The sequence below is a fragment of the Stegodyphus dumicola genome, chromosome 4, assembly GCF_044657685.1.
Source record: "Stegodyphus dumicola isolate Sdum_Otavi_A_Nest chromosome 4, ASM4465768v1".
Lineage (NCBI taxonomy): Eukaryota > Metazoa > Arthropoda > Arachnida > Araneae > Eresidae > Stegodyphus > Stegodyphus dumicola.
In genome coordinates this window covers 100,244,654-100,256,843 of record NC_140771.1, presented here as the reverse complement: position 1 = coordinate 100,256,843, position 12,190 = coordinate 100,244,654, and the positions used below count along the sequence as shown (strand labels likewise).

Here is a 12,190-nt window from a genome sequence, read left to right as displayed (position 1 = left end):
ATAAAAAATCTATAATAACTCCTCGAAGATTGAAATTATCATACCGCACTCAGTTTTGTCTTCCAAAACCCCGCGAATTATAAGAAGCAAGAATAAAATATTACATGAGAGGGGCATGGCCGGCTCTAGCATTTTCGGGAGCCTAATCAAAAAAAGCACTTGGCACTCTGTATTATTAGGTGTAAAAATAAGTTTTTGGAGATTTACATAAGATGGCGTTACTAGTATAAACCTTTCGAACAATTTTGTAACTGTATTCGTGTTAAAGCTCCAGCATTTCCCTCTAAAAATCAATCTGTTTCATTTCGATGAAGTGTAAGAAACAAACTTTCTTTGTGCCTAATGAACACAAAGAAACCTTTATAGCAACAAAACAAAATTTGAGGGAAGCGCAATTTTTGTTTTGATTTGAAGAAAAGTGCAGCTGATGGACATCGATTGCTGTGTGAAGCATATGGGGAACATGCTCCATCAAATAAAAACATGTGGCCGAAAAGGCTGAGTTGGAGGGGTTATTGAACTCAGATTCATGCCAAACCCAAGAGTTCTTCAAAACCTTGAGAGTGAATCAACAAGCAATATTAAAGCGTCTCAAGGCTATGGGTATGCTGCAAAAACGAGGAAACTGGGTTCCGTATGAAGTCAAGCCAAGAGACGTCGAACGCTATTCTTTCATGTGAACAGCTGCTCCAAAGGCAAAATCGGAAGGGGTGGTGCATCGAATCGTAACGGGGGACGAAATATGAATCTACTACGACAAGCTATAGAGCAGAAAATTGTGGGATAAGCCCGTGCATGCATCAACTTGAGTAGCCAAACCTAATATTCATGGCAAAAAGCTAATGCTGTGCATTTGGGTGGGGTCAGCTCGGTGTGATCTATTATGAGCTCTCTAACCTTACGAAACCATCGTTGGGGAACGCTACAAAAAACAACTGATGCAACTGAGCTGAGCATTGAAGCTGAAACGTCCACAATAAGTCAAAAGACATGACAAAGTGATCTTTCAGCAAGACAACGCTTGCCCACATGCTGCAAAAGTCGTCAAGAAAAACTTTGAAGGCGCTTCAGTGAGATGACCTACCCTACCCGCCGTATTCATCAGACATTGCTCCTTCCAAATTCCACTTGTTCGGATCGATGACTCATGACATCTTGGCCTAGCAGCACTTCACTTCATACGAAGAAGCGAAAAATTGGGTCGGTTCTTGGATCGCCTCAAAACACGAGGAAAGGAAATTTTTAAAGGCGAAATTCATATGCTACCTGAAAGATGGGGTAAAGTAGCAGCTAACGATGGAAAATGATTTGAGTAAATCCAATTTCTTTGAATAAAGCTTCAAAGCTACCAAAAAAAAAAACGCTCAAAACTTATTTGTACAACCAACATTAAACATACTAACGTATCTAATCAAATCACACACTACTTTAATTAATTAAGAAGATAGCATTTTAAATATTTGCAGCATATCAATAATAAACTATACGAAGCTTTACAAGACAAAGTCGTCAATGATGTCATCGTATTATTAGTAAACGCTCTATTGTCGGCAAAGCCATCTATTAAAAGCAGTATCACTTTTTATTAATGAAAAGGCAAATTTGCTTCACTTAAACATGATATTGAATAGGGATTTCATATATTTGATTTCAAATATATATTACCAATTTTTAATATATATTTATTTAAAATAATTGTCTTTGTGCACCGCAAAATATCTCACATGGCTTACGAAATGTAAGGAAAGTACAAGACATTAATTTTAAATAATGCAAACAATTTATATGATTTAGAAAAAAAGCTAGAATGAATGCCAAAAAGCAAACAAAAAGAAAATCTGTTACAGTATTTAAAATAAAAGTCAGCAAAGTCATTTAAAGCAAGATGATATTTCGGTGGCCAATTAACTCCAATGGAATTCAGTATACATTTTAATGAATTTCTTGCATGATTAAGCAAAGGGCAATCACAAATTAAGTGGACTTTGCTGAACACACTTTGAGAGATCACAATAACACAAATTGAAGAATGCAGCTTAAACCGTTCAAGTTAAACAATAAACTTTTCATGCCGTGACAAAAATTGCGTAAAGTTGAGCAATAAGTCCATATTTTAGAGTCTTTCAAAGATAGTCGGAAAGATCGTTTTTGCAGTATGCCCATTATCATAAATGATATAATCATAATTCCATTGTTAAATGATTTTAACTTTGAATCCTTTTTTAAAGAACGGTTTTGTAATATTTGCATCATTATAATGTTTTTTCTAGTTGCCTGATTAGTAAGACAATCAGCTGATCAGCTGTCTCGTTTCCATGTATCCCAGAGTGTCCACTAAGAAATGTTAAAATCACTGAAATACCCACCTCCAGTGAGTCCCCGAGAGACTGCTGTATATTAATAAAAATATCATTACATGATCAGATAATTTTTAGGGACTCCAGGGAAGAGAGAGAATCCGTGCAAATTAAGAACCTAGAAAGGTAAATGTCTATCCTGGCTAATATCCACTTAACCGTAAAACTAATACAGAGAAGTTCAGAATTATAAAAAAGTTCATTTATTTCTAATACAAACTGGTGGTACTCAATCTGAACACCATCTTCATCTAAAGAAGCGAAACTACTATTGTTTAATACAATTTTACTACTGTTCGTATAGCACACACTTGAGAATGATATTTCATCAGTATCCATACTGTTTTACTGATTGACTATTTTACTAAATTTTTACTGGTCGTTTTAGAGCTGCATAAAGAATAGCAGACAAGGGCAATAAACTATCAAAAATGAGAACTGGAGTAATTGAAAAGGCAGTCCTTGTAACCTATATATTGCAGAATAAATATACCCAGCGGTGGAAATCCGGCAAGAGAGAAGGCAGTATTCTGACTAATAGTTCGGTAACCCCCTCAGCAGATTTCGCCTCCGAACTCGAAATAAAGTATTGGAGTTAATCCTCTTTTTCAGAGATAATCACCAAACTCTACAGCCATATGAAATGAACGAAACAATACCTTGTTAACTGCAGTAATAATCAATTTAACGCGAAAATTATTACATACAGTTCGATTCAATTAAGTCTCTGATATTAATTAGAAATGTAGGTAATATTCGTTTCCCAATTAAATTTGCTGTTCAGTAAAATACCTAAATGTTTAATTTTCTTTACCATCTCAAAGGGGAGTATCGCTAAAACCACCTGATAGCCATGAAGTGTATGTGACTATTTTCATATGGTTCTATCACTTCAAACTTAGTCACGAACTTGTTCCCTTCAGAGATTATACAGATTTTGAGATAGGGATGTAAGCCGTTAACTCGGTATTCGGTCAGTCCGTCGGTAGCCTGCAGTTGTCTTATTTCGGATGTCTGATCCTTGAGCTGACGTTTGAAACCTCCTGCCTAAAATTTCATATTTACAGCAAACACTTAATGAGTAATAAGCAGTTTGGATTTCGAAGCTTATTTTCAACAAATAATGAAATTTATTGAGCTCTTCAACAAGACAGAAACAATAAAATCAACTAATTTCATTCTGCAATAATATGCCTTGACTTAAAATTAATTTTCGATTGTTTATGGTGGCGAATAGTTTTAAAATCTCTGCGTTCCTTTAAGCGTCCTTAAAACTTATTTCTAATTATTCATATTATTTCAGAAACAGGAAACGTATGATTCTTTACAATAGCACTGAAGCTGTGCGTAATCAAGTCAGCAGATGTCCCTAGGGATCTTGCGTGAGTGCAGATCTCTGGAAGATCAGTTTCAACAATATTACTGCCTATCAGTGTCAAAACCACTCAAAAGCTGTTGCTTTTCCAGGCGATATTGTTTTTATTGCAACCGGTCGTACCAGAGACATTTTACAGGATAACTGTAATAAAACACTTCAGATATTTAGCCAATTTTGCTTAATTCAAAAACTGCAAATCTCACATAGTAAATCTCAAGTCCTAGTAATCCATAATTCAGGACAAAATATAACTAAGCATTAGCTCTAAAATTAATATTCAAAAGATCAAGTCTGTGACTAGAATCAAGTAACTTGGGTTAGCAATCGAGAAGAAATTCTCCTGGAATCCTCATCTACAAAAGTAAATTTTTAGTTTTGTGTACCGAAACATTCTGCTTTCTCGCGCGTTGGCCGAATTGTTTGTTTTTGCGTAGAAACTCTAATTTTAATTGCAAATTTTTTTAAACTGCTTGAAATGTATTTGATGTTTTACGATTTTCTGTATTTTACAATTTTTAATAAAGATGCTAAGAGGTTTTACAGACTTTTGCTTTGCCACAAAGTGAGAACTGAATTAGGTGAATGAGAAATATATGAAATTCGAGGAAATAAGTTTAAATGAAATGTAGAAAAAAATGTGTATAATTTAAAAGGCAAAACAAGTCATGTGGTGTCCACATCAGACTTTTTTCTATTTGTGGGAGCTTCGCCAGAATGTACATTATTCGATATTATTTTCTTATGTTGAATTCTAACGGTTTTGAATACGAGTTCAACAGCTAACGTATCTACTAGCTCCCAAGTGCTAGTCACGGTAGCTCCGTAAACTCAAAAGTCTGTCATTTAAGTAGCTAAGCTCCGTAGACTTTTGACCTCTGGAATATGCGCCCAGCGTGCAGACCAACACAGCTCAAAGGCATGTGAAGAAGGTAGGAGAAATACCTTATAAGGTTAATAGCTCCTTTTCGTTACATCATGTTTAAAATTATGTTCTGAAAGCTTAAATAGAGTTTCTAGAGCAGCGTCTAACTGTAATCTAGGTATGTTCCCAGATTCAAATCTAGTTTTCCATCTTGTGATGGAGAACGGCCTAGCATTAATAATTTAAACCACAGAAAAGGATTTTCCCTTCTGTTTACTGGTCAAGAGAAAACACTACAGATACCTTTTACGACTCCGAATATATGATTTAATATTATGCGATTAAGTCACCTAGCCATTATAGTGGCTAATGAACCTGACTGTCGCAGCTATGAACTCGGGTTCGAATACCGGAGAAAGCATGGTTGTAACTGTCCGTCCCACCTATTAGGTGCTTCCATAATGAAATGGCCACCATTTTTGGCTCTTGTAGTGGCGCAAGGTTAATGACTATTAAATAAAGAAACTATTAAGTAAAAGTTAATGACTATTAAATAAAGAGCCAGCCGGATATTATTAAAAATATATACATATTATGCGAACAGATAATTTAACATCATCATTGAGTTCTAAATCTGCGAAACTGATATCCACTTCCAACATAATGTTTGACTTCCAGAAAGCCCATAAGGCGTTTACAAATTTGAAAGTGTTTCCGCTTGTTTCAACACATTGTAGTCATGTGTTCCTTATAACTCACGTTTGTCGTTCAGTTCAAGAGATCAAATAAGTTTTTCCCATAGCTACTACACATATGATACGATCTTTAATGTTTGCTCCCATTAAAATAAAAATTTAATTTTAACTAACAGTCTTTCCTAAATAATGAGCCTGTTTTATTTGTTATGTGCTTGCGGGATGTGCTTCCCGAGGCTCAAATTCTTCAGGTAAGTGGAATAAAATGAAGAAAAGCTTTATAATCTTCTTCAAATAACTTTAGCGGTGTTTAAGTCGAAACAGTATTGGCAAGATATTAAACGATTGCCTGCTTTACCTTCATAACTTGCATTCAGTAACTTCTTTATCCACTGTTGTTTCCCCTTATATTGAAATCAACGCCGTCGTTCTTTTTAAATTTTATTTCCATACTCATTTATTGGTTATATACTTACGCTGGTATTTGATATGGTGAACTGTTATTTAATGTTGATTTTAGAGCTTGCTGTATGTTTTACCGGAAAGATTTCTAGTATTCGTGAGACATCAGTTATCTCTTCCAAATAATTTTAATGAGAATAAGAAAACAGCTCATCAGAAACTCGAATACACTTACGATTAGCGGCGTAAATCCTCGCAGATTTTCAGAACTCTTGTAAATAAGCTTGCAGAGAAAACAGCAATTACTTTTGTCTCTTAATGCATATAGTTTTTTCATGTTTTTTGATCCTTATATTACTAAATAATCTTCTGTTTTGACAACTGTTTGTAACGGCTGCGACAATAGAATTGATGAATCATTTGTCTTTGAGGACACTGTTCGATGCTGTTCAGTGCCGGTTGCGGAGCCTTCCCAGCGAATCTATTTTTCATGTCTTTTGTCCTTAATAGTATTCGTGGGAGGTTCTTGTGCTACACTGGCCAAAGCTGTTTTAATATCATTGTTCTGCCCTAAGCTTGAATTCTTACATCATAGATTAAAATTCTGATAATGTTCCACACCTGAATACCTCAAATCTAGAACTAATTTGTTCTCGCAAAGACTCTTAGTAGCCATTACTTTGTTATAGGGGTTATTGACCTCCGCGATCCTGGAATGCCGGTTATGAACTCCCGGTTATTTTAATCATCGGCATTCCCTTCCTTATTTCATCTCATTGTTTTCCTTTAGCATTAATTACATAATACAGTATAGAAAAATTGTTAAATACTTTTTTAAATCTCTTTTTGGTTCTAAATTATATTATTTATTCAAAATAAAATTCTTGACAGTACGTATGGATGAGGATCCATGATTGATAAATCTGACATTGGTGGATAGATTTTGGGAGAAGAATATTCGGAGAGTACTCTCGAATAAAAAGTCTCAAAATGCATTTTTGGGCAATAAAATTGAATTATCAATTTTAATTTCAACATTTTTGTGTTTAGTAAGGCAGTCATATATATTCGTATAAATATTAAAATAGTTAAGTTCGTATTTTTTACAGCTGATTGATATGCTACCATATTTTCATGACTTGAAATTTCTTTCATAGAAATCTTACAAATACCCTGCGGAAAAGTTTCATATTGTTGGACACAGTTTAGGAGCCCAAATAGCTGGTTATATTGGCCAAAGGATACCTAGACTTGGACGAATCACAGGTAAACCTCCTGTTGTAAGCACTATATGATCATATGTAGAGTAATTTTAAAATTTATGCATGAAGCTGAAAGCAGACAAAAATAATAGAAGAAATAACAGGCTGTCTGAATGGATAACGTGAGATGAAAATCAACTATGATTTGATTTTCAAGAGATGGAAAGGTAACATAGTGCAACAATTGTTATGCAAATGTTATGCAAAGAGCTCCGAAAAAAAAAACACTTTAACTTCGAAAAGAGATTTTAATAACTAATTTAAATTCAGTTTCTTCTTAGCGTATCCTAATATTTGTTTATTTATCTGTGTACCTGTATATATTGAATACAGGGTTTTATATATGAATGAAAATTATAATAACCCTTTACGTAATTTGTAAGTATAATTTATTCTACAAAAAACAGTGTGAGATTTTACTTGTTTAATCTCTAAATTTGATTGGCTTTGAACGTTTTTATGTTTTAGTACATATGTTATATTTTCCGATAGTTAAATAATTAATATTAGTGTTTTTTGTATCAAAACCTGTATAGCATAAGGGAATAAGGGAAATGTAAAATTTATGTTATTTGTAATGTATTTTAATTAATTTTTATTTATTCATTTTATATTGTAAGCTCTTGATCCTGCTGGTCCCGGTTTTCTTGATCTTCCCAGTGTTGCTGCCCTTGACCCTTCAGACGCACTCCTTGTTGATGTAATTCATTCAAATCCGGGAAGAATAATTATCGATGGTATATTTGCATTTATTAATATTAAACGTATTTGTATTGATGAATTCATGACAGTAGGTTTATGATTTTCATTTTTGCTGGGATGGGAGTTATAATTCTCTTGTTTAAGTTTCTATATATACAAATTTTAGTTTGTAGCAGTTTTCTAATTTTTTTTTTCACTTAGAACGAAATTTTCAGATGAATGTTAATTATAATTTTATGAAATACTTGGATTCCTTTTTTGCAGGTTTGGGAAATCCAAAAGACGTAGGGCATGTCAATTTCTGGCCAGGCGGAGGTAGACCAAGGGGCTGCGCCCTCACTTTGCTAAGACATATTGTCACTGGTTCTCGTATCTCAGACTGTAAGTGTGTCTTTTCTGACACAATCAGTAATGAAATACACATATATCTATTAAATATTTGACTACTAGTATTTCATTCTGTTTCTGAATTTTCAAAGCTGTAGTTAAAATTGGTAACAAGGAAATATAATTGTCAGAAGTTTGTAATTTCAATAAATTCTTATAAAATGCATATTCTGCATAAGTAAATATATTGTTATAACTAATATATCAGTAGTTTGCAGCCTTTAAGTGTGGCATTCGAATAGTTTATGTTATCAAAGCGAAATGTAGGATATATGTTATTGTGATTTTTTTGAAGTTTATATTTGCAGGCAAGCTGGTATTATGACAACAAGATTTTGTTTCGGACTACGGATGCAGCAGAGACGAAACGTATGAAATATTAGACTGTCCTGTAATATCAATGGCCGAGAGGATGAAACCACTAATTATGCTAGTCTGAGATTCGTTCGTCAGACAAATGAGCTCGTTGCTTTGGCTTTTTTGAACTTATTGCCTTGTGTACACTTTTGCAACAAGCTAGTTTTCCTCAGGAACTTCTCCACTAATGCATCTCACTTCTCAGGCTAATAATCGCTTCGTATGTATTTTTATATAATTTGTTTTAAAAAGAAACGTTCAGAAAGGTTTATGTCTAGTAGGGGTACAGAATATAGCTGTAAGATTAAGTTTAGTCTTTAAATATTGTGAGGACAAGTCTCTCATTCCGATGCTATACATTAATTCACCGAGCTCTTTTTAATCCCACTAATAAGTACTGTATCGAGAAGTGTGACTTAGGTAAGAGCGTGGGAGCCGGAGTTGACATGCATGTCACTATCTCGTTCTCTCTCGCTACAGTTTTTTGTTTATTCCACTATCATGAGCTTTTACAGTTTAATGAATTCGAAGATATTTTTCGATGTACTATGGACTAAACCCATACATATTTAACGGATATAATGCTTCTATCATTAAGTGCTAAATCTAGCATTTTAAGACTTATTTTTTAAAGATAATGGCGAAATCGAGGAACATTTAACCATTAATTCCTTCTGCAATTCTTCAAAGTCAGATTCAGGGTTGACTTCTTTCTTCAAACTTTGAGCTTAAGAAACTAAGCAGATTACTGAGATATTAATCTACTACACAATTTTGGCAAATTCCATCTCTCATATGCAAATAGAGAATTTTTATAGATTGATTTATTCCAGAACTGAAGGGCAGACTTTAATGAAATTTGGTATAGCTGTAGATCAATATAATACAAAAGCATGTGTCACACAGTAGTTATGGAACACACGCATAATCGTGTTCCAAGACTTATCAAAACTGAGATTGCAAGATCGAATTTAAAGAGAAGATCGAATGAAAGGTAACAGAGAATATGACCCTAAAGTCATTAAACTCTAGTAGCGTCAAAACTCACACTTCACACTTGAAATAAGGCAGTTATTATGTCCCTGCGGAAGTCAATTCCATTACCGCAGGAACATTAAAAGGGGGAAGGAGAGTTGTAATTACCATTCCAAGAAAGTTCCAGATATATTCTACATGGTTTAGGTTTAGAGATCTTACTGGACAAACAATTTTCCTAGTAACAATAGCTTTACCTCCCGGAGAAATATCCTCCAGATCAATACTGTATGAAAGAGCGTTTCCGTCTATAAAAATAAATTGATAGCGAACTGCAACCCTGAAAATCTGACCATAGGTCCGTAAGATCTCTTTTCTACACCTCGTAGTATTACACAGCCTTTGTTTAAGATTTATGCGTCTGACCAAAATTAGGTCTATCAAATATTCGCTGTCATATTGTCAAGGTCGATATTCTGTATGCGGTATTAAACGGGTTCTTTTTTCATAAAACTAAGCGGACGTAAAGAGCAGGTCTTCTTGGTCTTGGTCTGGTTTCAGTGACTATTTTTGTAGCCTAATTCAGCTAGAGATCGCTAAACGCCGTGGATAGTTGGTCCGATTCCTAAGTAACACTAAGTGGATCCGGCCCTGGGCGATCACTTAGAGCGAGGTTCGCTTTTATAAGATCTTTATATTGCCTTTTGTTCAACATTCTTAGAGTCTGAAGCGATAACTGCTGAGCCGTAGGAGTAGTATAGCTGAGAAGACCTTGTACAAATAATTTTGTGTGAAAATTTCTAGATCTGGGAAGTGTTTTTTGGAAAATAACGTTCATAAATCATTTATGACTTCTTTGCCCGTTCAAAACATTACGAACCCGCACACGCGTAACAATATTTATGAATAACAACGCTCATACACATACAGCTAATCTTAAAGATGGTTTTTCGGAAACCAAGTTTATTAACCAGGTCGATTTGATAACCAGATTTCTAAATATAAGAGAACACGCACGGGGTTTTCTTGGGAGAGCACATGAAACTTGCTTTACCCCTCGCACAGCCTTCCAGGATCTAGAAAGAGAAACTGATTTATTTCAAAAACGAAGTCATGTTGTTAGATCTATAGAATTGATAAAACGGACTATATTCCAAATAGCCTTCCTGACCAAATGTGAAAATTTGCTTAATTTTGAAGATGCAATTTATCACCAAGGTACGCTACAGAATTGCGTGTTCTTAGCGGGGATTCCATCCGATGTGACATAAAATCTTTTCTCTAGCTCTCAATTAAAATTTATATTTATGCTTATAATTAAAAATTAAATATAAAGATTAAGCCTATATTATGCATGACGCATTCTAGAAAACAAAAAGGCTTCTTCATTTTCCTATTCGTTTTGTGTTACATGGAGTAACATATCTCAGTATCCTTCACTTTGTTAGCAAGACCAAGCGGTGGACATAAACGTCGTAGTTTTCTGCTTCCGTCGATGTTTGATATATCTAGCTGAGATAGTAAATTCCATTTTTAATATAAAGGGAAAGATCATTCTTAGTTGAGTACTATAACAATTTAAAAATATTTTAAATATTACGAGAGCTAAAATAATATCCATTCAATGCACAAAGTTAGTAAAAAGCACATTAATAAAAAGAAAAAAAAAAAAAAAAAAAAAAAAAAAAGGAAATTCGGACGAAGAAATATTGAAACATAGAAAAAAATTAATTGCCGTATTTCAGAGACTTACATAGCAAATGAAGTATTAGTGACTGTTTCCTTAATGCAGGGAATACTGCGATTATTTATTTGTGTAAGCTTAGCAAAACAGCAAGAAATATATCTGAAACGCTAAGAAAATTTTTAGAATGTAATATAAGCATATGAAATGAGCATATCCGTCTGACAGTATGATGCGGTTGACTAGCTTGTTGCAATATTGCTACAAATCTTCAACTTTGAAATACAGTAACCTGCAGTATAGGAGATAAAATCCTGAACTACTATAAGTGCATTTTCCCTTAATACTTTTATTATATGTCTTTTACAGTTGTACATGACCTATTCGGTTGCCAACATAGAAGGTCTATAGAGCTCATGCTGTTTTCATTTGGCCAGAATGGATGTCTGATGGTCGGAGTGGAATGTCTCAGTTATGAAGCATTTCTGAAAGGAGAATGTAATTGTGGAAAGAATGGTGAGAGATGTCGTTTCATGGGCCAGTTCAGTACTCCAGCTCCACAAAAATCAAGATACTATCTGCAGATTGGATATGAAAGACCTTATTATTGTTGTAAGTTAATTTCATGAGTTTCAAATAAGCATTGAGCATTTTTTCACTTTACCATATTAGACTTTTACTCGAAGTGTAGGGAAAACACAAATATATCCATAATTTACAATTTTCTGAAAAGGATGACCTTTTGAAATTACTTTTTCTTTCGCCACTATGCAAACGTTTCCAAATTAAAGCCAACTGTGATTGAATCTTCACTTTCACTATCGGCCTGGAAGTTATCAGTATCTCTAATAGATGGCGCAACTAAAATGCGTTCATTCAACACTATGCAGACGTTTTCAAATCAAAGCCAACTTTGACAGAAATTTCAATTTCACTATCGGGCTGGAAATTTTCAACATCTCTAAGTAGACTGGGCTACTAAAATGCGTTCCTTCAACACACGGGACTAAGAGCAGAAGTTCCTTTAACCTTGACTGTGGCGCGAGTGACTTCAGATACTTTATTAAATTTCAAAAGAAAATTTTTACTTACATATTAAAGTATATTATTTATGAGTATTTTATGTGAT

At 34.1% G+C, this 12,190-nt stretch overlaps 1 protein-coding gene across 3 annotated transcripts in view; it reads left to right on the top strand.

The window, feature by feature from the left end:
* Positions 1 to 12,190, top strand: part of LOC118186854 (pancreatic triacylglycerol lipase-like) — a 63,153-nt gene that overhangs the window by 40,399 nt on the left and 10,564 nt on the right. For all 3 annotated transcript variants that reach the window (XM_035357018.2, XM_035357017.2, XM_035357015.2), the window contains exons 4-7: positions 6,852 to 6,960; positions 7,577 to 7,693; positions 7,923 to 8,039; positions 11,431 to 11,673. In XM_035357018.2, coding sequence (XP_035212909.1) covers positions 6,852 to 6,960; positions 7,577 to 7,693; positions 7,923 to 8,039; positions 11,431 to 11,673 — 586 coding nt within the window. The remainder of the gene's footprint in view (positions 1 to 6,851; positions 6,961 to 7,576; positions 7,694 to 7,922; positions 8,040 to 11,430; positions 11,674 to 12,190) is intronic.